The sequence below is a fragment of the Lissotriton helveticus genome, chromosome 8 (genome assembly GCF_964261635.1).
Source record: "Lissotriton helveticus chromosome 8, aLisHel1.1, whole genome shotgun sequence".
Classification (NCBI taxonomy): Eukaryota; Metazoa; Chordata; class Amphibia; order Caudata; family Salamandridae; genus Lissotriton; species Lissotriton helveticus.
In genome coordinates, this window is record NC_136069.1 from 460,730,658 (window position 1) to 460,757,736 (window position 27,079).

The following is a 27,079-nucleotide window of genomic DNA, read 5'->3' on the forward strand; positions in this document are numbered from 1 at the left end:
GTCTTCTCAAATAGGATCTTTTAGGGCCGTCAACTAATTCGTCAATTTGAATATGGATTATTTGGATACTCATCTAGCTACATACACACAACTAAAAGCAATAGACAAAATAAAAAAAGCTAGATGACTGGTTCTCCCGGTCCTTTGACAAAATAATTCTCCAAAAGATCAAAATAGGCCAAAAAGATACAGAAAGCTCTGTGGGTGAATGAATGCATAAAAAAAAAGAAAGCCATCTTTTGGTTCTGATAAATATTTGAAATGTACCTGCCCTTCTGCGTTGTTCTTTACCAAATTACTAGAATTCATTGTGTTATTGGCTATAATACACATCCTCCGTAAATATCCTCCATTTTACGATCAAAAATATTGTGCCTACTAGATGCTCTGTAGATCTGTTGTTTGGCTGATGTTTGCAGCCTGATGTTCCTCAACAGTGACCAGGACTATGGGCAGTTCAGAGTATACTAAGCGTATTTAAAGCTCAGACAAGATGGTTATAACACTTCACTCCTAGCAGGCAATAACTTCCGCAATCGTTCAATAGTGTTACATGTTTGGAGGGAAGGTAGCAACATAAAATAATGAGGTCATGGATTCTTTGAAGCTTTAATTTGGGTAAGTGCTGTACTGCTGCGCATATGCCGCTTTTCTGCCCTGGAGAGTGGCCCTAACTTAGAAGACACTTTATCTTCACATCACTCAACTAAACCAGTTTCCTTTTAGTGTCAAGTAATGTGGGATTAATGGAATCGGGCAAGAGCAAAGATCACATCGAGAAGTATGTCTCATGTCTGCTATTAGATTGACAACTTCTCATACCTCTTACCATATATCCTACATCTCCATAATATAGCAAGTGAAAGACATGGGAAGAAATCTCCTCTGTAATATGCAATAGCAACGATAAATTCAGTGCACTGGCTATCTTAGAACGGCATAAGTATCCTGAAGGTCGTTAACAAGGGATTTCTACTGACCACGAGAAGCATTCGATTTTTAGCTTAAGAAAGCATGAATTGTTCTGTCGTCCTACAGGGGAGGGAAATGGACATACCTATAGACTTCTGACCATTATTGGAAGGTTTTTGACCTCAAGAAACTGATCAATTCCACTCCAAAAAGTGTGGGCATTGTTCACCAGTTTTATTTTGCTGTTTAGTGCTCTGCAAGAGGATTTCCTTTAAAATATAATTTACAAACAAAGTTGATGTTCGACTTCAAGGTGTATCTGGCTAGCTGTCAGTTTACACAGTGCATCAAGAGTTCAGATTCTTAAGCAGTATTCCATGGGCAAATACGTGTCAAACATGAGGCTACGCAGGCGCGTACGCCACAGACCGGGGACACCGATAAATACATTAGCAACGCAACACTACGCAAGCATAAGCGGGGAAAAGGTATTAAGGGCAAGGTCAATGTTGTTGTTTTTCTTTTTTTGGTTGTATCATCTTTTCTCCTATGTTAAATGTGTTAGAACTAAATGAACTCTTGCAAAACTTCACATCTACTGTACTTGCACTCAACTGTGCCTAACCGTAAGCCTTACACAGTGCGAAATGATGACCAAAAGATAAATTATGTAGTTGCTCCTTAATTCGAAAAGCTGATAAGATTCATACATCCGATATAATTGGTAAGCACTGCGTTGTCCGTATTATATCCTGACAGTATTAACGATCTGCTAATGTGTACACATTGTATCAAATGCAACTGTCATTGAAAAAAGCATCGTATATGTATGTAAATTCACATAAGAATGCATAAATTCAATTAAAAAGATTTAAACAAAAAAAAAGTTTGATTCTTAATGTATAAAATGGGTTCACAGATCTTCTTTCTCTTTGAATTGTAGGAACCATATGACGTGGTGCCAATTGGACAGAGAAGAGCATGGTGTTGGTGCATGTGCTTTGGACTGGCTTTTATGCTAGCCGGTGTGATACTTGGAAGTGCATACCTGTACAAATATTTAACAAAGCAGGTAAGTACCAACATTGATATCTGTGGTTGGGAGAAAGGAGGCAGATGTCACAAGATTGTATAATCTTGTGACATCTTGTGATGTTATTGCCAAACTCCAGTTAGTCCAGAACAGTGCAGCCAGACTCCTGACGGGCATTTCCAACAGACAATCAGCCAAACCGGCAATTTGTTCCCTTCACTGGCTCCCCGTGCATGAACGCATCAAATTCAAATCGTTGTGCATTGCCCATAAAACACTGTCAGGAACAGGCCCCGCCATTAACTTAGCCCTGATCCTTCCTTATAAAGCTAACAGAAAACGTAGATACCTAGAATAAGAAGAGCCAGAAGTGGCGGACGACTGTTCTCATACAATCCCTCCAAACTCTGGAATTCCTTGCCACTTCATCTACGGCTGATCTCCAATCACCATACCTTCAGAAAACGACTTAAGACCCTGCTGGTCTCCTAGTCAGTCTCAGTCCATGTTGGTCCACAGCTAGTCAGTCTCAGTCTATGTTGGTCCACAGCGCTGGGACACTTCCGGGTAGCCATGCGCTCTATAAGTGGAGAAGTGTGGCTCAATGGTTAGAGCGGCAGACCCTGATGCAGAGGTCTGGCCTGGGACCAGGGTTCAGTTCCCGCCTTGGCGGGTCTTGGGCTCAATTTCCCCGGACCTGATAATTCTCGCTTCGGTGCTTATTCTAATCATGGGTCCCACTCTGCAACTCTGGGCAATAGCTTGCTTAATCTCCACAACGGCCCCAACAGCGCTGGGATGCCTGGCTTCACCTTGGGGGTGCCCAGGAGTGGACATTTCACAGGGAAAAGCCAGGAAGGGTTCCACAGCGGTATGAGTACAGCGCAAGGACGCCCCGTTGCTGGGGCAGCAGCGCGCTTTACAAGTACAAATTCATTCATTCATTCATAAATGCCTTTTGATTTCATTTCATTATTGCAAACTCAAATGTGTTTAAAATCCTGGCTCAGCAAATGCTAATAATATTATTTGACGTGGCTCCCTGCACAAAGCAAGGCTTGAGACTTTTTATTCACAATTTCTTGTGTACTTCAATACATATCCTTTGCCATTGTGCACATCACCGGAGTGTGTCACTAGGGAATCTTTCCCTCCTTCAGCTATCCATTGGCCACAGAACGCAAGTCGATCATTTTATCACACACCGTAAAACCCATTTTGTAGCATGATTTCCACATTTGGTGGAGCTTGTTAATGAAGGCTATAATTAATTACAATGTACTATAACATGATAGACTTTTAAAGTGCTCTTCTGAAATGCTATTTTCTACCAATTTTTTATTTGTACATTATTTTTATTTAGTTACAAAAGCCAGTCCCATTAAATAAAAGTGCATACAAACAAGTACAAAGACCATAAAAACACATTTTCTAACGAAATGTATCAAATTCGGACGGTTTAACATTTACAGAGTTGTTAGTCATTTCAGTTAAAAACTATTAAATAGCAGTACAATAAATTCAATCTTCATCCCGGATTGGAATATACCATATTCTGTTGTCCTAAGTGCTATAGTTTTTACGCACCAAGCTCCTTCTGGCTTAGGCAGTAGAAATGCAGTAATCAGTATATCACAGGAAAGAGCAGTAATAATTTAATTTTGCTTCTAACAAGCTGTCATGATGTTGAAAAGCTATTTTCTGGCATCAGTTCTTAGTCTTATCTGGCAGGCTCTTAAAATGTACGTTGCTAAGGAGAATGGGACTGTTGTTGACTGATTGTTAAGTTTCCTGCTTGTCAGATGTAGTCGACTGTTAGAGTTCTGGATATTGTCATGATTACTGAATAGAATACAGTCCCAGCTCTTCAGCAGTGACATGCCTAGCTTTAATAATGCAAACACAATAAAATGATGGACCGAGTGCTGAAAATGTTCAGACACTAGCCCCCAGTCCCAGATCTGGGTTTAATCCATTATCGTTCTTCTGCTCACCAAACCACCCCAGTCTGGACCCAGCCATATGCAAATCAGTCTTGACCCTGTTCCTCGTGGGAACAGTGCAGCCCGAACTGCCAAGCCAAGTCTGCCCTGGTCTGGAAACAAGCATCCATGTTGGGTTTCCTATCTTTAATAATGGTCAGGGAGATGACTCCTTGTCGCCAGTAGAGGAGATAAGCGTGTGGTAAGGGACCTTTGAGAAGGAGAAGATAGTGAGGCAAAGCATAAACAGCAAGTGTACATTTAGAATGTACACTATGCCTCTCCACTGAGTTTTTGGCTCACTTGCTGTTTTTGCTTTTTTTCAATGACATAGTTTTTAAACAGAAATAGAACACCTTCCAACAAGAAGACCAATCTAGGTCAGCAAGGTTGAATTGGTATCGAGCAATCTAATGCTAGCACATGGTCAAATAAATTGTGACTATGTGTTACTTTTGACATCAAGTGTACTAGTGTTAATTGCAAGAGGATATGCTGACTAACATTTTACAGTGGTTTCACTTAAATCAACCTTTTTGTTTGTTAGATGCCCCTTGATTTTGGCAATGCTTTCAGAGAGCAGTAGCACATAGACCTTTAATGAAATAACCCATTTGTGATTATTTCTAGAGTTTCCTGCAATGCCATATATTTGCTAATGATAAGGGTCCCTAATCATAATCAGTCATATCTCTTCCTAAGGCAAAGGATCATGCATTTTAGAAAGACATGAAAAGTGCATTGTTCACATAAGAAAATACACAATACCTCCAACACTAATAATAGAATTTTAAAATTGGCTAACAATGTTATGATGATTAGTACACATTTCCATCAAAGTTTCTTTTTAACTTGATAACCCATAACAACCTATTTATAACACTACAGTGTTTGACAATTTTTTGTTTTGTTATTATTGTGTAAGCCACACTCATGTTATCGTTGTTTACTATTCCGGATTGATCCCTTAGGACTATCCTCATAGTGGCTTTCCTCTTCCTCCTTTTAGAGAGGAAATCTCTCAACTACAGTACTTAAGCAACAATCCTGTTTGAGGGAGAAAAGGCCATGTATTCATTAGCAAACGTGTAGGACACACCTTAGACGAGGAAGATTGGGCATGCATAACCTACATCACTATTTCGAGGCTGCCCAGTTGTGTTCTGTGTTAGAAAGGCTCCGTGGGTAGACAAACAAGATATGGTGCTTCATCAATCAGAATCCGACAGCTTGCCAGCTGAGTAAAAGGAATAATGCAGAGATTTGTACATTTCACCCCTAACCAGGGTAATTTTTGAGACCTGGTATTGCCTGGTGAGACCCAATTAGCCTTACTGCGTTCCCATCTCCCATGATGCCTATTGTTGGGAACTCCTGGACTTGGTAGAGCTCTGTTACGAGCATGGAAGATGCAGGGATAATTCGGGTTCCGGGACTTTTATCACAACAGAGACATTTGTTCATTTTAGAACATCAAGACTACCAATGGTGCACCAGAAGGAGAGATATTGTTACCTCCAGGTTGGACACTGGTTTATACTGCCCCCCAAAAAAGAGGGAGCATCACAGGATGGAGCCGGTCACAGGATTAGAAAGATTCTTACAAACACAAACAACTCCATGGCAGCTGGTATTAAAAGTGTGTGCAATACTTAACACAAAACCACCTCATTTGAGCTTTACCTACCAAGAGCGTCTGAATATGTCTGTATACCATTATAAGCTGCACCATACAAATCAAAATAACATAACTAGAACCGAGGAGAGAAAGAACCCAACATTTCTTCATCTCCCACAGAATGGGGCTGAATCTTCACACAGGCAAACAAGTTTGCCAACCATGCAAAATGATGAGAACCCCTCTACAAGATTGCATATTGGTGGTACTACACCCCTCTGCACTTGCATAAGTTAGATGGGACTTGACCCATGACCTGCTGGAGACAATGCAGTGCCCAATCTTGCCTTTACTATGTGCATGCCCAAATCGTAATTAATTCTTTGGGTCTGTGCTAAGCACTAGATCTCACATTGAAGTGGGGGACATAGGCAGACATCCAGCATCTTCTAGGGATCCCACTACTGAAATCGTACACACTACACTCAGTCAAAGGGAAAAATCTCCCACCTACTACTTGCCGCTAAATAGACTATACTGGAAGTATGGGTAAGCACAGTGTTAAAAAAAAAACTAGAACTATGGCTTTAGAGACTCTGGCATCCACTTGCCCACAAATGAATAGCACATGAACCTAAAGAAGAGTTTCCTAGATTCATCAGAATGTAGGATCCAGTACTTCTATATTTGAATGAGAAGAAAGGCATGTACAGTCCCACCAAGCTTAATGCCCTAGATCTGCTGGATAATGAGAAGTGTATGTTAACAAAGTTCCATGCATAAATGAGAATGGGGTGGTGGTGGCGTGTGTGATAAAAACAGACCTATCTTAAGCAGATGTCTTTAGTGAGGGGCGGGTTTCAGGGTGGGTGGTTGAAATGGGGAGGTTTCATACTAAGTTGGCTATGCCTGTCTCAAGTTATGTGACTTAAGGGTGGTGGCAGCTCCCTGCTACTCCCGCTTTGCTTGTGGCCACATTATTGAACAGCGGTGATTTTAATACTGTGTGTTCATATTTTTGCACAAAGATCGTATTGCTTTTAAAATTGTAATTTCACTCTGCCTAACTTTTAAAATTGTGCAGGTTCATCGCGGGCGAGCTTTCACTCACCCGTCTATCTTGGGAAAGCCCCTCCTGGCCCCTCTGACCGAAGCTGCTATCACGGTTGTGGCGAGGGTTGGCGGCCATCTTGAGGGTAGTCCTTCTCCCCAGCAGAACTGGTGGCAGCGTTCTAGCTGGTGGAGAGAGGACGCGGCATAAATTCAGCCGAGGCCAATAGTCTTTGCGGTGGGTCTTAAGGGTGGTGGCAGCTCCCTGCTACTCCCGCTTTGCTTGTGGCCACATTCTTGAACAGCGGTGATTTTAATACTGTGTGTTCATATTTTTGCACAAAGATCGTATTGCTTTTAAAATTGTAATTTCACTCTGCCTAACTTTTAAAATTGTGCAGGTTCATCGCGGGCGAGCTTTCACTCACCCGTCTATCTTGGGAAAGCCCCTCCTGGCCCCTCTGACCGAAGCTGCTATCACGGTTGTGGCGAGGGTTGGCGGCCATCTTGAGGGTAGTCCTTCTCCCCAGCAGAACTGGTGGCAGCGTTCTAGCTGGTGGAGAGAGGACGCGGCATAAAATTAGCATGCCTGCACCAACGCGCAGCGGTCGCGCATGGCGGGCGCGCCTCTAAGGCGCGCCGAAGGTAAGCCAAAGGTCAGCCCGTCTGCGCCCGTCCGCGCCTCGGACGTGGCGGACGCAGGGCGGGCTGGCGGGCATTCATCGACCTTGCCCAGACCTATCATAATATATACTCGTGCGACCCTGATGGCGCTCTGCCCCTCATTAGATAAAAGGTCTAACTGTACTATACTTGACCCTGTAAGTCTTTTCCCGTGCTCTACCTGTCGTTTTACTTGCTGTATACATGATATGGCCTGTCCTGAACCCGCCTCTGAGCTGGGCTCTATCTCGGCTGCTCTAATAAATGCCCGCTCCATGAGCAAACATGCTTCTGACATTACGCTCTGCTAGAAGAAGGTACTTTAGACCTGTTGTTTATTACAGAAACGTGGTTGAATGATTCCTGTGCTCCTGATATTGAATTGGCAATCCCTAGAGGGTTCAAAATTCAACGGAAGGACAGGATGGGGGGTAGGGGCGGGGGTCTAGCAATTATTTTTAGAGAATGCTGGGCTCTTAAGGTGGAAGACTCAGATATTTTAGCTGATGGTGAGCTTTTAAATTTTTCCTTGTGTCTATCCCCTCATTTCACACTGGGTGGTTCCCTTATTTATAGGCCTCCAGGTCCTTCTGGTCCTTTTCTTAAAGCTCTCTCTGAGACTCTTGTTCCCCGTGCATTGAGGTTTTCACGCTTTTTAATGCTAGGTGATTTCAATATCCACGTTGATGTCCAGGATTGCCGAGAAAGAAAGTTGCTATATGATTACTTTGATCTGGCCTCCCTCACCCAATGGGTATCTTCCCCTACCCACTCTGGTGGCCATATCTTAGACATTGTATGCACTAACTTCCCACTGATGGTCGAGGCCCCTCAAGCAGTTACTTGGTCCGACCATCAGCTGATTAGATTCTCTTGGACTGCCTTGAGAGATCCTCCCAAGTCTGCTAAAACAATGGGCCCCCCAAAAATCAACGTGGGTAATTTGATGACCTACCTTGATTTGAACAGACCCATCTTAGGGGCAGATATGGATTCTGCGTTGCAGGCTTACGACAGATGGATGAAAGCAGCGGTGACCTCCTCTTCCAAGAAGGCTGACTCAGGCAGAAATAGGATGACTCCTTCTCAACCATGGTATTCGCCCCACCTCCGTACTCTGAAACTTGCTTGCAAGAAACTGGAGCGAGTATGGAGATTAGCTTACTGCCCACAGGCTAAAGCAGTGTTTCGCTCAGCCCAGCGAGATTACTATACTAGCATTAAACATGCAAAAACGGAGTTTTTCTCTAAAAGAATTGAGAGAGCTAATAACAACAGTCGTGAAATTTTTTCGATAGTGAAGAGCTTTCTCTCTCCCTGTGCTGAGCAGGTATCTATGAGTCCTTCTACCGAATGGTGTGAAAATCTCTCCTCCTTCTTCCTAACGAAAATTGCTAACATTCAACAAAGTTTGAGAACAGTTGGAGGAGGATATGAGATGATGGATAACAATGAAACTAAGGTTCCACCCATCACCATCATGGAGAGACTTATCCCCCCTTCGGTCGATGATACCCTGGCAGCAATTAAATCATTAAAATCTGGTGCTCCCGGGGACGTCTGCCCGGCCCGGGTGCTGGCCGAAGCAGCCGAAGTAGTGGCTTCTGAAGTCTCCCAAATAATAGGACTATCATTTACTACTGCAACTGTCCCCAAAATATGGAAACAGGCTAAGCTTTTGCCACTGCTAAAGAAAGCAGGCGCGGACCCAGCTATGCCGAGCAACTATAGACCTATTTCTCTTCTGCCAGCTATGGCTAAAATTGGTGAGAAGCTTCCTTTTTCCCAGCTTAATGCCTTTGTTGAAACTTCAGGGGCGTTACATCCAGCCCAATCTGGCTTTCGTGCAGCCTATAGCACTGAGACAGCGCTGGTAGAGGTTACAGAGGCGATTAGGGGGTGTTTGGACAGTGGCGGCAGAGCGGTGCTGATTTTATTGGACCTCTCTGCCGCGTTTGACACTGTTCCACACGCACTTCTCTTGGCACGGCTGGCCGATATCGGCATAGTGGGTTCTGCACTGGAATGGGTGGAATCTTTTCTTTCAGATAGGTCTCAGCAGGTCTGGATTCCTCCTTACTCATCCTCGATTAAACCCCTTACTACAGGAGTACCCCAGGGCTCTACTTTGAGCCCCCTACTTTTTAATGTATACCTCACTCCTCTTATTTTTTTAGCTGAACAAATGGGAGCAAAAATAATAGCGTATGCGGATGACACGCAACTCCTGTTTACGTGGCCAGATGCGAATACTAACACTGAGGTCGTGCGTTCATGCCTCTCCGCTGTGTTCAACTGGTTAGCAGCAGCACAATTGAAGTGCAATGAAGATAAAACAGAAATCTTGCTGTATGGCCAGTTCTCGCCCATCTTCAGAGAAACTCTGTGGCCTTCCGATTTTCCCCAGCCAGGCTCCGTTAATATTCCTGCTAAAAACTTGGGAGTCTGGTTTGAAGAGGATCTGCGATTCGAAGCACACATAAAAAGACTCACTGGGGTGTGCTTCGGGTCCCTAAAAGCCATGAGGAAGATTTTTCCTTATTTGCCGTCTTCAGCAAGAGAGTCGGTTGCGAGGGCCCTTATTTTATCACGGCTTGATTATGCCAACTCTCTGCTGTGTGGCTCTCCGGCTTTTTTAATCGCAAGGCTTCAGATTATTCAAAATGCGACTGTTCGCCTACTGTGCAATGTGCCGTATAGAGAAAGTACTCGGACCCACATGAAGGAACTACACTGGCTGCCAGTAGTGCAGAGGATAACTTTTAAAATTCTTACCATAGCTTTTAAAGCAGTTCATGACCTTGGCCCTTCTTATTTGAGGGAAAGATTTACCCGTTATGTCCCTACTCGGGCTTTGCGTTCCGCTGACTGTAACTTTTTAAGAGTACCTCGATTTCAGCGAGTTCGTTTAGGAGGCCAATCACTTGCTGTCACCGCGGCTAGGACTTGGAATACCCTCCCCCTTTCCCTGAGATTAACTGAAAATTTTGTGATTTTTAAGAAGGCACTTAAAACCTATCTTTTCAGAACGGCTTATTAAACTACTAATAGTAAAAAGAAAATTTAGATCTCTACTTTTTTCCTCCGGTCACTTGCTTGTTTTTCTTTCTACGCGCCAGGACACTCTGGTAGTATATGAGCGCGTTATAAAACAGCTAAAATAAATAAATTAAATAAAATAAATAAAACGAAGTAGAAACTATTGAAACCTAAATATTAATACCTAGGTGCTCGATTTTTTCCTAATTCGACCATTTTCATTTTGTTAACAGAGATCGTAAGGCTGTTTGTAAGTGAATACTGCACCATAGTGGATATCATTGTTTGGAACTCGCTTATTGGTATACAGTAAAAAAGGGTAATGCTGTACAATAGTATGGTGTGAAAGAGGTATACAGGGTGTTGCAGGAATATCTACTGTGCGCAGAATACAAAAAGAAGGGTGTTAAACCCTTACGTATGACCGCACGCTACAGTAAATTGTTGGACGTAGTCCGTGCTAGTGGCATATGTACACATAGTATTAAAGAAATTGAAGCGTCACACTAAGCAGCCAAGGTCACTCTTAGTAGAAGTTGCGGAACCCCAGGGGTCTTCAGACCACAGATTAAGAACCACTGTCCTATTTGATATATATATATAAATAGTGAGCGAATGGGGGGTCAACTTGGAAAACAGATTTGCTGCTTTGTCCAATTTAAACAAATGCGATTGACTGGGAGGAGATGTTAATATTATGCTCATAGGACCAAGGGAGCTTGACAGGAGCCTTGTACCCCCATCAAGGGGATCTGTATTTCCCAATAGTACCCATGTTAACATAGAAAAGTGGGGGGGGGGGTTCCAAATATCCCAGGGCCCTCACCAGTGCTCATTATCCTTGTGCGGTTGGACCTTGGGAAGCACCCTGCGATTTGTACTGGACCTGTCACAGTTCTCCCATCCTTGGTGACCGTAAGCCCCACGCTTGCTAATCTAGGCTCTGACTCTGGAGGTGTGATTGTAAACCAAGATTCTTTAATATTTCAAGACCTGCCATGCCCCTCCGTAGTGGGGGCTAGGTTGTTTATCCTCTCATGGAACCTAGCGGGAATTTCCAATAAGATAGTGTCTCCAGAATGGTGCAAATTTATCGATCAATATGACATTATTTTATTCCAAGAAACCTGGTCACTGATCCCAGTGCATCGAGTTGGGTTCCTTAGCTTTCATGAGTTGGCTATAAAAAACACCAAAGGGCGCTCATCTGGTGGGCTAATAATTTGGGTTCGTCAGTCATTACATTGTAAAATCAGGCATAGGAATTCCCCATCAACTGACATCTTGTCTGTAAACATTACTTGGCCCAATGGACAGGAAATGGTCCTTTTTAACATCTATGCTAGGGGGATTGCGGGAGGTCAAACCTCGGAAGTAATTGCTACCCTAGATTGCGAAATTGAGATGCTTACATCTTCGACATCAATAATGGTAGGAGGTGATGTTAATACAACATTCGAACCGTTGGGGCAGGAGGACCAATTTTTGGCAACAGAAGAGGACAGTAAGTGGGGCGTGCCTCAACTGGAACTTCCAGGGGTTCGAAGATGGACAGCAGCGGCCATTCAACTTAAAAGCTTATGTCTGGCGAGAGGCCTAAGAGCAGCGAATGGTCGCACGCCCTCCGATAGTCAGGGAGCTAATACTTTCGATAATGGGAGGTCTGCGAGCAGAATTGATTATTTCCTTGTGGATATCAAGGAATGGTGCAGTCTAATTGATATGAGGATAAGCAACAGGTTGGAAAGCGATCATAATCCACTCTGCATAGAATTTTCTGCCAGTAAGGGCTTAAGAGCAACAAGACTGGAGGGTAGAATGGTACCCCTGGATATTGTAACCTCGAACAATCTGAGGCATATAAAATGGGAGAGAGTGATTGAGAATCTTGAGAGTTTGGAGACCCTTAAAAAGGTGGCTGCTGAGGAAGTGGCGAATATTAACCTACTTAGTAACAATCGCCACTTTCCGATACTTATGCTAGAGGCCCACACAAATTTTTTTATTAAACTCCAAGGGTACTTTATGAAGCCTATAAAACCTGCAAATGTAAATAAAAATCCTCCTGTAATGGGGTGGTATAATCAGGCCTGTAGATTAGCGCGCAGAAATCTTGGTATCCAACTTAGGCAGTGAAAGAGGCAATAGAGGAGTATAGGAAGGCCCTGAAAGCAGCCAAGAGGCAATGGGATGAGGATTATTGGCGGGATCTAAAGTCTGCTTGTATGGCAAAGGACCAAAAACGTTTCTGGGCCCTTGTCAAGTGGGTTAGAGGAGGGAGAGCTGATACCCCTACAAACAATGTAGCAACAGACAAATGGATCGATTTTTTTAAACCCCAATATTCTCGTGATCTGACTGAAGGTGACAACATAATACCCCCAATAGTATTTTACCTCAATCAGCCATTTACGGCAAAGGAGGTTAACACATCTCTGGATTGCGTGACCGCTGGTAGGGCTCCAGGTATGGATGGGATACCAGCTGACATATTTGTGAGTGATCGGGCAGTTTGGGGTCAGTATCTTGAATGGTTAGCAAATTCAGTGGCCATGGGGGCACCCATTCCTAACTCGTGGCTGGGTGCAGAAATAATTCCGGTGTATAAAAAGGGGGACAAAGCACTACCAGGTAACTACAGACCTACCAGTCTTATTGATTCTGTACAAAAAGTGATAGGTCGGTTAGTCCAAAACAAATTGCAATCCTGGGTAGAAGAAAATGAAATTTTGTCGCCTTACCAAGCTGGCTTTCGCCCTTGCACGAGCTCAATTGATCAAGCGTTCTTTTTTTATTGCCCTTTATTGGAGGAATGTGACTCTATCTAAGGGGACCCTTTATGCTGTTTTTGTTGACTTAAAGTCAGCTTTTGACTTAGTCCCCCGGAACAAACTTTGGAGGGTTCTTGCTGATGCTGGGATGAGCCCTGAACTGTTAACGCTGATCGTCCGCTTGCATGAGAATAATTACGCCAGGATTAGGTGGGGGGCTCAGGGTGAGGTGACCGACCCATTCCCTGTCGAGCGAGGTGTTCGGCAGGGGTGTGTCTTGGCACCCACACTGTTTTCTTTTTTTTTTTTTTTTGAGAACCTTTATTAGCACTTCACATAGATACAAGCATGGGCCTACAACCCTTCCGGCCGGCCGCTAGTCAATTCGGAAATTCAGCAAAGCGATATAGAAAGATACAGCAACCCGGAAGTCGGGGTCAGATACGTATCCAGGATATGACCCGTATGCAAGCATACAGCGTGATAATCAGGATTCAATAGGGTTCATTTTACAATGAAGAAAAATAAAAAATAAAAAATAGCAGAATAATTGCCATACGGTCATACATGGTCCTACAATAGCAACATGAAACAGAAATCTGCAAAGAGTGCAAACACTCTTAAAGACATGGGGGCAAGGCATACGAGTCAGGATAAATGTAAACAACACATACAGGACGTGTCAAACAGCACCCCAGCCCCTAAAACAAGACAGACTGTAGGAAACATGAAAAACGACGACACCATAAAGAAGAAAAGACAAAGGGCCATAGAGACAAAGAAAGAACAAATAAACAACCCCCTTCCCCCTACCCCCCACCCTGCACCCCTGCAGAAGGCTACGGCCTATATCCCCCCCCCCCCCCCAGCAGCGTGCCTATCGCCCTAAAGGAGAACCCGAAATATAGAATAATAGAAAAAGGGAAAAAGAAGGAGAGAAAAAAAAAAGTGGAGAAGGGCCCTCGATCAAACCACCCGGACCCCCCTCACCCATCGCGCTCTATAAGCATCATAAAATCAAGGGCAGAATAGCCACAGTAGGCAAGAATTATCAATAACATCCCCGTTGAGTGTCCCCCTAAACACCGTCAGCCAACAATGCGTTCCTCCATATCCCAGACGGTATCACCCCTGGCCTTTTCTATCAATAGTACCCACATGCAGCCAGTCATCAAGCGGCATACAGAGCCGTGCGGAGGATCCAATCGATCCGGGCGGACCGGGCAGCGCCATTACTCCATGGGACCGTAGCCCCCAAAACCCAGCCGAATACGTATGGCGGAAATCCGTCTGTGTCAGTAGCGATTCCGGAGACATCCCCCAGCCCGAATACAGTCTCACCAGCCAGGAAGATAGAGTCACACAATCCAGTAATCGTTGAAACGCCGCCGGGGCAGCCCAAACTATGGATCGACGTCGTTTCTTCAGCCGCCGTACAGATAAGGGCCCCGACGAGTCACTCACACATACCACAGGGCAATCCAAAGCGGTATCACGGACCGGGTCTGTCGGCGCCTCCACGAACGTAGGCGCAGCTGGGACGATGGTAACTGACGCAGAGGCGGGCACATCAGCGCTTCCCTGAGATTGAATCAAGCCCATGTGGAGCGGCGGGACAACAATGGCGGCCATCCTCCTTCCCAGATCCCAGGCGTCCCGGCTCAGGGTCATATACAGGGTTGTTAACGCAGCCAATATATCTCTGGACGTGGGCTCTTTCTCGTGGTGCCAGACCCCAGGACTCTCCCACAAAACTTATTCTCTGCCCGGATGAGGTGTACGTAAGAGGGTGCTATCCGCCATCTTAGCTGATCCGGCCTCGTCTTTCTCCACCTCACTTCGGGACCGGGCCCCACACCAGGGAGGGACAGGATTCACAACGGGAATCTCAAAAGTCAAGGCAGGTTTCTCAGCGGAGAGTCACCAAAAGGCTAAAAACTCCGCCGCTCCCTGGGGGCCACACGCTGACACCGGGAAAAGTCGTTCGTGTGCCCGGATACAACACCGGAGTGGGGGCCAAGCATCATGCACTCCCCTCGACCCAGCTGTATCGCACTCCCGACATGGGTCTCCGCAAGTTGGGCTGGGTCGGCACTGTCGCCATCGGCCAGCAGGTCGTCAGTTTCCTCCGGCCGACTCCTCACCATCACCAGAGGCCGCTGTTGTTATAGTCGCGGCCGGCCACTCTTCGCACTCGAGGCCCTGGTCCCAGCTCCGTGAAGGCCGCAAAACATTCGGGACATTTCAACGGGTCTGCAGCAAGCAGAAGCCTCAGGAGCAAACGGTAAGTGAAGACTATCCTTCGCCTACATAAATATGCCGTTACGCCCCAGGATAAGTGCCAGGATATATACGCGGGGTGAGAAGGCTCACGGAGCCGAGCGTTTACGCAGCCATCGCGGTCGCCATCTTGGCTCCTCCCCACCCACACTGTTACATCAATGGCATAGTAGACCATCTGAGCCAGTCCCCCACCGATGCTCCTGTCTTGGCAGGTGCACGTGTTCCAGCTCTCATGTTTGCGTACGACACGTTGATAGTTTCCCGAACTCCAAGTGGGCTGCAGAAGGCGGTCAACGCATTTGGCGAGTTCTGCCGGATGCGTGGCCTTGAATTAAACGCATCTAAAACTAAGTTTATGTGTCTCAACCAGCGAAAAACCTTCAAAGGGAAAATTAATTTTAATGGGGCTCCTATAGAAGAAGTAAAGGCTTTCACATACCTCGGAATTTTACTCCAGCGCAATATGGGATGGAAAAACCATATTGATATGGCAGTTTTGAAACTCCATCATAATGCAGGCGCAATATTAAATAAACATAAAGCTTCAATGACAAAATTAATTAGCCCTGCCCTGGAAATTTATAATATGAAAGCAGTGAGTACCTCTTTGTACGGGTCGGAACTTTGGGGATTCTCAAATCTAAAGCAATTGGCACTGGCAGAGAAAAGGTTCCTGCGCAGTTTAATCGGGGTTCCCCAAAGTACCCCATCCATTCCAATAGCCTATGATCTGGGGAAAAAGAAAATAGAGGATTTGGCACGGCTTCGTTCGTTGTTATATTGGAGGAGGATAATGACGACCCCTGAACTGTCCCATTATGCCACTGCCCTACGGGATGTTGTTGAGGCAGACCGTTTTCATTGTATTCCCTGGCTGAAGGAATTAAGGGGTTTGTTAGTCAAAATGGATTTAGGACATTTATGGAACAGCCCCAATGATACAGGGGTCCCTTCTAAGGCATCCTTAAAAAAAATATACTGGGATATGATATGGTCGCCTGATTATAGCAACGGTTCTATCACTGGGCTGTCTGAATGATTTCTTGATACCAAGCCCTTACCATTTTACGAGCAGTTTTGGGACATTATTGAACGACCGTTTGATAGGAAATTGTATTTCCAATTTAGAATTGGTACTCTTCCTTTAAATATATTTACTATCAAATGGTCCTCAACTAAAAGTGACAAATGCAATCATTGCAAAACCATGCTCGAGAACATCTCACATTTTATGTTTGTATGCCCTTTGTATGCAAATCCTCGCCGTAGGTGGCTAAGACCTGCGTGTTTAAATTTGGGCACACGTAGTGGTATGGTGGCGCTAAGAATTCTTGAAACAGACTGCACACCTTGTATTGCTATTGCGGTTGCAAAATTTTTGGGCTGGGCTTGGACTTTACGTGCCCGTGACATCCAGCGACTCGTTGATGCATAATGAATTAGTGTCATTGAAATTTGTATGATCAAATTCTATCCAATGTTAAATTGACCAGTTTTAATTGTTTTTTATGAATTGTTTTAAATCGAATAAGACAGCTTAGTTTAATATGGTTTTAATAAGGATTTTTAATTAAAGTGTAGTATTTATTTATTGTAGGTTGTAATGTGATGCAATGCTTTTATGACATGCTGTCGAATAAAGCTTGAATATTGAATATTGAATATATATATATATATATATATATATATATATATATATATACACACACACTGCTAACATCTGACACTCTTACAGAGAATGAGGCATAATAGCATCGCCAGATTTTCTGTTCTGGAAAAAAAGCATATTATCCTGCCAAGATTCAAGGAGCTTTAGGGCCAAATTCATGTCCCCACATTTTGTTTTACTCTGCTTCCAGGGGCACTGGTAAGCGAATACCCCCGAGGAGCCTATAAACCATTAGATACTTCCCTGAGCAGAATACCATTGTAAGGAGGAGGTCACAGTAAAATAACTGATCTACACATGGTGACTGTGTGCTAGGCCAGTCCTGCATCTGTTAATTCTGACCAAAAATTTCCCCCATGGGATCCAGATCTGTCCCAAACACCAACAGGATCATCTGTGCTGTACTAAGTGGGCTCCGATCACACTTTTCCATGAGATCCCTTGGATGTCCTATTGTCGCTAACAATCATCCATGCCCTTAATTGCGAAGTCCCTTCCCTAACTAAATGGTGCTGGTTGCCGGGAACATCCTTCTGAATGTTTGGACACTGAGGCAGAACAATTAGAGAATCTGAAGAAAGTTCCAAAAGAACTGGAAACCAGACTTGCCCCTTCAGCACTGCTGTCACTAGCACCAATTATGCCTTTTGTCTTCTGACCTGTGCTGTAAGTCTTGTAATCATCAAAAATGGCGGAAACCCATATCTAAGATAAGCCTGCAATCTTGGAGCAAGGCATCCTTGCCCCCAATACAGGATCTGCTCTTTAACTGTAAAACTGAAGGAGTTGTTGATCCAGCGGAGACACAAATAGATCCATCCATCATGCACGTCTCTTGTCCATTATTCTCTGAAAGGCTCCAGTTTTCAGTTTCAATGTGCTGAAATCCTTCAGGTGGCTAGAGTTCCAATCTGTAATCTAATTCCTTTTCTTTGGCAGATATTCTGTAGTGATGGATATCCTTCTGTCTAGGCAGAAGTGCCAAAAGTCTTTTCAATCTTACACCCCTATTTTTTTTTTTTTTATCAGACTGCTGATACATTATCCATTTCAAAGGAAACCAGCATGAGATTATTTCCTTTGTCAAGCACTTCACGGCAAACAATTTATTTTATGTATTTATTTTGAAAGTTTTATATAGCGCGGACAAGATCTCTGCAGATAACAGAGCGCTTTACAAAGGCAAGGGTTAAGTGAGTGGTAGGGTGGGTACACGAGGGAGCATAGTTAAGAAGGTAGGTCATCAATGCAAGTAGTACAAATAAGAGGTAGCATGAACAAACAGGTAGGACAATAATACAAGTAAAACACATGTGCAAAGGGATCAGACAGGTAGTATAAATCGACGCAAAGTCTTAAAGGAGCAAAAGTATCAGTTCAAGTGTATATAGCCATGAGGATAGCTTTAACTTCTTTCTTAAAGCGAAGAGTGGAGGAGATGAGCCTGGTTTCAGGAGGGAGTGAGTTCCAAATCCTAGACGCCATTCCTGAGAAGGAGCGTTTGTAAGTTTTTTCCTTCCGGAATCTTCGAGGCTTCAGCAGAAGATTGTTTGTGCTTCTTGTAGTTCTGGAGCCGCCAGAAATTGTCAGCTTCTGAGTGAGGTAGCCGGGTGAGTCCAGGTGTATAGCCTTGTGCGTCATGCAGGCAATTTTCAGATGTATTCTGGCTTCAAAAGGCAGCCAGTTCAGGGATTTAAAGTCAGGGGAGATATGTGAGTGTTTTTTAGATCCAGTGATGAGTCTCGCTGCTGCGTTTAGTGAAGCTCTTAGGGGTGCAGTGGTGGTTAGGGGGAGACCGCAGAGGGCGATGCTGCCATAGTCAATGCGAGGGATGACAAGTGCTTGTACTGCATTTTGGAAGTCTTTGGCTGGGAGGAAGGGTTTAAGTTTCCTCAAGATATTTATTTGGAAGTTTGCTCCCTTAGTTACCTTGCTGATATGCTGCTGCATGTTGAGATTGGCGTCAAGTGTTATGCCTAAGGATTTTGCTGAATCCACGATGGTCGGTTGGACATTGAGTGCAGTTAGGTGTTTAAGCCAGGTTTGAGTGGTAGATATTTTCGCAGGAGGTGAGATCAGAAGGAACTCAGTTTTCATAGCATTGAGTTTGAGGTGGTTATCGGCCAGCCAGGATTGTGTGCTTCTGATCGTTGAGTTCAGACGCATAATGTCATTGGGGGATTGTAGTTTGAGATATAGTTGAGTGTCATCGGCGTACATGTGAAAGTTTACATTGGATGCTTGTAGCAAGGTGGTGAGAGGTTCCATGACTAGGTTGAACAAAGTTGGGGATAGGCAGGATCCTTGGGGGACACCTAACAATACAGGAACTGGAGAGGACATCAAGTTGTTGCTCTTGAATTTCTGAGACCTGTTGTGTAGAAAGGAGGTGAACCACTGAAGAACAGTCCCAGAAAGACCCATTCTTGTGTTTAAGAGTTCGAGTAAGTTCTCATGTTTCACAGTGTCGAATGCTGACGAGAGATCAAGAAGGATGAGGAGGCAGGTATCATTTTGATCTAGAATTTGGAGGGCGTCGTCAATTATGTGTCTCATAGCAGTTTCGGTACTGTGCCCTGCTCGGAAGCCTGATTGATGAGGGTTGAGGAGATCAAACTGTTCTATGTGCTTTGTCAATTGTAGTTGCACGCATTTTTCCAACAGTTTGGCTAGAGTGGGCATGTTGGTAATAGGACGGTAGTTGTTTAGATCAGTGGGGTCGGCTGTTGGTTTCTTTAGTAAAGGTGTAACTTGTCCAACTTTGAGGGAGTCAGGGATGGTTCCTTGTTGAAGTGAGCTATTGATAATTTTAGTCCAGAGTGGGAGGAGCAAAGGGATGAAGTCTTTTACCGCGTTTGCAGGAAGAGTAAGGTGATTGGATGGTTTCAGGGTGCTGAGTAGTCTGTCAATTTCTTCTTCAGAGTAAGTGCCAAAGGATGACCATGTCACATTGTTTTTTGGCTCATTGGGCGTTATGCAGTGGGGTTTGGAGTAAAGGCTTGCGTCAATTAGGAGATCGCTTCTTATGTTGTCAGTTTTTTGGTTAAAGAAAGCAGAGAAATCTTCACAGGAAGGTGCATTACCCATAATGTCGACAGCCTGGGGTTGTTCCTTGGATTGTGCTCGGATTAGCTCGAACAGTTTTCTTGGACGGTTTTTTGCTTGGTCGAGCTGGAGTCTGAAGAAATCTGATTTTTAGCGTCTTATTTTCCTGAAGTATGCGTTTCTCTTTTTCTTCAGAATTTTTAGGTGCAGTGCTGAGGGAACAGATCTCCAGGTGCGCTCTGCCATTCGCATGGCCCGTCTGTCTTCATTGAGACTCCCGTCGTACCAAGGGTTGGAGATCTTGGTGGAGACTCTTTTTAGTTGCATCGGTGCAGCCTCATTGATTATTGAGGTCATAGCGTTGAGGTAGTGGTCAGTTAAGCACTGAACGTCAGTAGCGCCGGTAGGGGGGAGTAGGAGATTGCAGCTGTTAGGGGGTAAAGAGTTTGGATTGAGTTTCTTCAGGTCTCTTTTCCAAACTTTGGGCTTGGAGGATTGGACCGGGTTACGTTTAACTTTTTCATTGATGAAGAATGTGACAATATGGTGATCTGACCAGTCACAGGGTTGGATTGAATCAAGTTGAATAGTGCCTTCTTTGGAGATGATAAGGTCGAGGATGGAGCCTTTGTCGTGGGTGGCATTAGCGACCACAGCAGTGGGCCAAGCCTCAGGAATTGCCTGCCCCAATATAGAGCCAGTACGACGTCCCAAAACTATTCATTGAACAAGCCATCCGCAGTCTGTGGTGTGGCCGCCGGCCCCGCAGAACTGTCAACCTCCGAAAGTTCTCCCCCAGACCTCTTCTCTCCATCCTCCGAGCCCGACCCCTCCGACAACGTCTCCTGTTGCGACCCCGTGATAATTGCCGTTGCCGCCAGAGCTCCCTTGCGGTCAGCAGCCATCAGGTCCGCTTCCAGTGTCCTCTTCAGTTGGTTGCGTTTGCGGATGCGTTGAAACTTTCGAACCCGGACTGGTCTCTGCTTCTCCTTTCCTCCCCTAGTCTGGCGGTCCGTGCCCGCTCGGTATAGCTCCAGCCAGGACCATGCTTCATCCGGGGAGTGGAAAAATTGGGTCGTGCCATCAATGATCACCCTAAGTCGAGCCGGAAAGAGCAGTGAATACTGTATCCCCTCTTCTCGGAGCTCCTTCTTCACCGCCAGGAAGGTTGCTCTGCTCCTTTGGACTTCCTGGGTGTAATCCGGGAAAATCGTCACTGAGCTATTATCCACCTTGAAGGGCCCCGTAGCCTGTGCTCTTTGTATCAATAGGTCACGGTCTTTAAAATGCAGGAACCTAACTACCATCTGTCTGGGGGGTCGGCCCTGCATGGGCGGGCGGGCCGGGACCCTATGTGCCCTTTCAATCGAAAAGAACTGAGATAGCCCGTCCGGGGCAACCACCGATTTGAACCATTGTTCCATATATGCCACTGCATCGTCCCCTTCGACTTTTTCCGGCAGGCCTACCACCCGTACGTTGTTCCGGCGGTTCCGGCCTTCGGAATCTTCCGCCCGTTTCTCCAGCGTCGCCAGTCGGGCGAGTATATCGGACAATGTATGCTCCGCAGTGACCACCGCTGGTTTTAACTCTTGGAGCAGCTGTTCGTTCTCCTTCACCCTATCAGAAAGTTTGGCATGGTCTGCCTTCAGGAGGCCCAGTCCCGTAGCCACCTGATGCAGAGTTTCTTTGGTCGCAGTAATCGCTTCCAATATGCTGTCCAGGCGTGTGTTCAGTCTACGTTCCTGTGCAGATGTATCTGGGCTCTCCTGGGGCGTGCTATCCACGGCCGACACCGTCGACCGGTCCTGTTGCCGCTCTGCTCCCGCTGCGCCCCCGATGGCGGCCATCTCGGACACCAGGCGTGGCGTCCTAGTATGTCTCCAGGCATGTTAATCGATTGTAACGCCCAATCGCCAGGTAGAGACAGTTCCTGGGCCCTCTGGATCACCAACACGGGTTCCCCGGGCCGCTGCCCCTTACTCCGGCGTGCTGTCCGCTCACAGCTGGGGGGCTCAGCGCCAGAGTCCAAAATGGCCGGCCTCCTTCTATTCCCGTCGATAATGGCCCACCCAGCTCCGCCTGTTCCCGGGGGCCCCTCCTGGCGTCCCGCACCGCTCCGTCCCAGGGTCGGTCTGCCCGTCTCCCCGCGGTAGGCGCCTGGCTGTCTCCTCCTCGGTGCGTGTTCGGCAGTATGGCAAGGAGCGGGGAGAACAAGCTCGGGGTCCCCTTGAGACCGGTGAGAAGCCGCCTCCAACCAATCCCCCTACGCCGTGCAGAGGTCCTCAATCACCAATTGCTGTGGTCGCTAATGCCAGCCGGATTTTCCCATCCCGTGCTCAGCGCTATGACATACCCGCTCCGGCAGCAGCCTGCAATCGCCGGTTGTCGTAGGGACTGGTGGCGCCCGCCGGGGCTCCCCCTGCGCCACTGCTTCTAAGCTCTCCTGGTCCCTGGGGCTCCACACCGGTCCGCGCCAGTCCCCAGGGCGGCCCCTCCAGGAGCGTAGTCGTGGCCACCAGCGCCCAGGCGCCGCCTCCAACCCCGCATGCAAAGCCGCCGGGCAGCTCCACTCACAGAAAGCCTCCGTAGTCTGCGGTGGGGGGGGATGGGCTTCCCGGTCTCCGATCCACAGCACGGACGAGAGCCCTCACTTCCTCCTCCGCCGTCGGCCGCTTCCAGGGATCCGGCTCGTTCACCGCGGGTACAGTCAAGCAGCCGTCCCTGCCTCACAGCAGCCTTCCATCGCCGCGCTCTTCCGAGCCGCCTCCACCAGTCCGGGTAGCCGCCATCTTTGCTCTTTGTCCTCGGCTCCACGGGACCACTGCTTCGGCTCCCTGTTTAACCGCGGGCCATCTGCTCGCCCCCCGGAGTGCTCCGAGGTCGGACCGGTGCGACAGGTTATCTGTCAAGTTTTCGCCGACCCTGGAGCGAGGAATCACAGGAGAAATACGGGATCCGGCACGGAGCTACAGGCTCACGTCGCCATCCCTGTCGGCGCCCAAGCCACGCCATCCTCTATTAACCACTGCGTCATTGCAATCATTCCAGTGAAGATTGTAATCACCAAGGTAAATTTGTGTGTTTTGCCGTCCAGAGTTGATTGAGATTGTGTCCATGAGTTGTTGGGAGAAGGTGAGGTTGTCCCCGGGTGGGTGGTAGATGATGTGTAGTGAACATACAGGTTTGTTTTCACTGATGACATCAAGGCAGATGTATTCACAGGTGGTAAGAGAGGGGGCGGTGACTTTAATAATTGAAAGGTTGCTCTTGTAAATGCATGCGATTCCACCGCCTGTCTTGCTGGTCCTGTCAAGTCTAATGATGCAGTAGTTAGGGGGGACTAGGATATCCATGATAGGAGTAGAAGATTCAGTTAACCATGTTTCAGTAAGGATGGTTAGGTCAAGGTTCAAGGAAATGATGAGATCAGCGACCTCCGAGGAGTGTCTTTGGGCCGATCTACAGTTGAGAAGTGTGCATTTGAGTCTGGGGGTGCAGAGGGAGGAGGAGGGATCTAGAGTTAGGGGGACTTTTGTGAGGTTGTTGGGGACGGAGCCTCTGTTGTTATGCGTGGGGTGTCTGAGAGGGTTGGAGAGAATCGTAGGAATGGACAGGTGTGTGGTGGCTAAGAGGTTTTGGCGAGCCGGGACATATGTGCGGAGTAGGGTGTGTATATCGATGTCCGAAAGAGTCTTGATAGTGCGTCGGGGGCGGTTGGAGGTATTGCGAGAGGGGATAGAGGTCCAATGTAGGGGGTGAGTCGGATGTGAGGGGGATATGTTGTTAGGTTGAGAGGTGGTGGTGGGAGGGGTGTGTCTGGGGTGTGTGAGGAGTAACTCTTTGAGGGTGTGGAGTTCTTCTCTCACTTGAAGGAGGGTGGACATGATCATGTCCAACGTGGTGTTGGGTAAGGAGTTGGGGGTGGGCACTGAAGGAGAGCAAGTGTCTAGGTTACTGGAGTAGGGGGGAGAGGGGTGGGGGTGTTGGTGAAGTGGTTGGAGTTGGAGGTGTTAGTGATTGTGTTGATGTTCGGGTAGGTAGGGAGGTTGGGGGGGAGTGAAAGGATTAGTGATGGTGTTGGTGTTATTGGACAAGGAGTCACTGATAGGGGGGGTGAGGCAAATGCGGGACGTGTGGAGGCTGGGCATTGCGGGGGTGACAGTGTGGTAAAAGGGAGTGAGAGTGGGGGGGTTGAGGGAGGAGTGAGGGCTAGGAGTGGCGGGAGTGCAAAGAGTGGGGGGGGAGAGGTTGGGATGAGAGAGAGAGGGCTAGGAGTGGCGGGAGTGCAAAGAGTGGGGAGGGAGATGGGTTGGGAGAGAGTCATGTTGTGTGGGGTGCAGTCAGGTGAGGTGGGTAGTTCTGAGAGGCTAGTCGGAAGTGTGGGGCTCTGGTTATGTGGGAATGGGGTAGCGGGGGTGGGGGTGTTGGTGGCGGAGGGGAGATCCGCGTCTGGGATTGAGGAGTGTGAAGTGTATGTAGTCGCGGGGTGATAGAGTAGAGTACTGGGGGGAGGGAGGAGGTGTGTGATAGTGGTAGGAGGTGCTGTGGGGTTGAGGATGTTGGCATTGGAGGCCGGCTGGTGTGGGATCAGAGCGTTGGAGAAGTATTCTTTGAGAGTGGGGAACAGGTTGTCAAATAGGTCAAGGTTTTTCTCTGTGGATTGAATTAAGATAGTACCGTTATTGTAGATAGTGATGTATGCTCTAGCTGGGTAGAGTTGGGATGGTGTGGTGGAAAGTGTTATGCCATGGGCAGTTTTCCTGGTGGTCGAGATGGTGAGTAGGGTGAGGAATGCTTTTCTCCATTGTGCTCTGCGTGTAGTGTAGAGAATGATGTCGGTGCTCTTAGCTCCATTGATGAGGGAGAAGTAGGTATCTAAAAAGGGTGTTTCAGGGTGGGACTTTAAAAAGTTGTTTAAAACGTTTTGCGGTTTTTTTTGAGAGCTCTGGAGGGTAGTTAATTTTATATGTGTGTTTACCGCGGGTTCCATGTTGGACGAGGGGGAAGAGGCAGGTGAGGGGGGCTGTGAGGGTCGCTGTATGAAAAGAGTTATGATGTGTGCGAGGGAGGTGTGGGAGAGAAGTAAGAAGTGTGTATGGAGGGGTATAGAGATTGACTAGCCTAAGATGGCCGCTTGGTTAGGCATGATGAAGAGATGAGGATTGACTAGTCTAAGATGGCCGCCAAGGAAGAGAGGTAGCAAGAGTATAGTAGTCCTATGTTTGTTATTATGTCCTGAGATCAGGGATGCAGATTAGGTTCAAGGAAGTCCTGTTTCTATCTTACTGGGAGGGTAGAGGTGAGTCCTATGTCTATTTTGGAGGGCCAGAGGGAAGGCAGTGCTTTTAGATTAGCTTTGTGGGGGTCTGGCAATTTGTTGTTGCAGGTTTATGACCCCAGCCATTTTAGGTGAAAGATCTGTTTTCTGAGGAAGTCAGGAAAATGGAGTCGAGTAAATACTACAATTTTATGGCCCCAGCCATTTTGGGCAGAAGGAACAGAAAAGTAAAGTCATGTAAATCCGCTTAAAAAGTGGTGCAAAAATAGAAATGAAAAACTGAGCAAGAGGCACGATACCCTGTCATAGCCCTGGGATCGTTTTTCGTACGAGATGCTTGATCTGCTGGCTTAAACACGCCCTTTTTAGGTCTCGCCTTTTCCATTCCGAAGGAATGGGAAATGGAGAGAATTCAAGTGCTCAAAATCCTCGTGAAACCAAGGGCTTTTTGGTGCGGTTTTCTTTGAGTTCACGTGAATCACGTGACCAAACAAGCACGCGCATCAGCCTCCCTCCCTCCCTCCTAATTGCATTTTGTTCACGGCCGCCACCACATCAAAGGGCTTCTCCCAGCGTGTGCTCTGCGGCTTCTCCTCCCCTAATTATTCATGGCTGGCCGGCCATACTTTCAGTTTCCCGGCCGCTCTTTATTGAAAGCTTTTTGCCTATCTCGCTGTCTATCCTCGATCACTCCGCTGCTCTCTAGCTATGCTTGTTATTTATTCCTTTTCGTGTCCGTCTGTTCTCCATGTTACTCTCGGCTTCGGCTGCCTCTCTGCTGCCCTCTTCTGTGGCTCACCCCCTTATCTATTCTCCTCTGTGCCTCTTTCTCATGTGTGCTTCTCGTTCTGCCCCATCTCTCCCCCACTGTATCTGTCACTCCTGTCTGTCTATCCTCGGCCCCTGTGTCTCCTCTCCACTGCTGTCCCCCCCTATCGTTTCTCCTCGTGTCCGTCTGTTCTCCATGTTACTCTCGGCTTCGGCTGCCTCTTCTGTGGCTCACCCCCTTATCTATTCTCCTCTGTGCCTCTTTCTCATGTGTGCTTCTCGTTCTGCCCCATCTCTCCCCCACTGTATCTGTCACTCCTGTCTGTCTATCCTCGTTCACTCCGCTGCTCTCTAGCTATGCTTGTTATTTATTCCTTTTCGTGTCCGTCGGTTCTCCATGTTACTCTCGGCTTCGGATGCCTCTCTGCTGCCCTCTTCTGGGGCTGTCTATTCTCGATCACTCCGCTGCTCTCTAGCTATGCTTGTTATTTAATCCTTTTCGTGTCCGTCTGTTCTCCATGTTACTCTCGGCTTCGGCTGCCTCTCTGCTGCCCACTTCTGTGGCTCACCCCCTTATCTATTCTCCTCTGTGCCTCTTTCTCATGTGTGCTTCTCGTTCTGCCCCATCTCTCCCCCACTGTATCTGTCACTCCTGTCTGTCTATCCTCGGCCCCTGTGTCTCCTCTCCACTGCTGTCCCCCCCTATCGTTTCTCCTCGTGTCCGTCTGTTCTCCATGTTACTCTCGGCTACGGCTGCCTCTCTGCTGCCCTCTTCTGTGGCTCACCCCCTTATCTATTCTCCTCTGTGCCTCTTTCTCATGTGTGCTTCTCGTTCTGCCCCATCTCTCCCCCACTGTATCGGTCACTCCTGTCTGTTTATCCTCGATCACTCCGCTGCTCTCTAGCTATGCTTGTTATTTATTTCTTTTCGTGTCCGTCTGTTCTCCATGTTACTCTCGGCTTCG

At 46.8% G+C, this 27,079-nt stretch overlaps 1 protein-coding gene across 1 annotated transcript in view; it reads left to right on the top strand.

Moving 5' to 3' along the window:
- Positions 1-27,079, top strand: part of ITM2B (integral membrane protein 2B) — a 191,448-nt gene that overhangs the window by 78,504 nt on the left and 85,865 nt on the right. Inside the window, exon 2 of the mRNA XM_078657332.1 lies at positions 1,856-1,984. Coding sequence (XP_078513458.1) covers positions 1,856-1,984 — 129 coding nt within the window. The remainder of the gene's footprint in view (positions 1-1,855; positions 1,985-27,079) is intronic.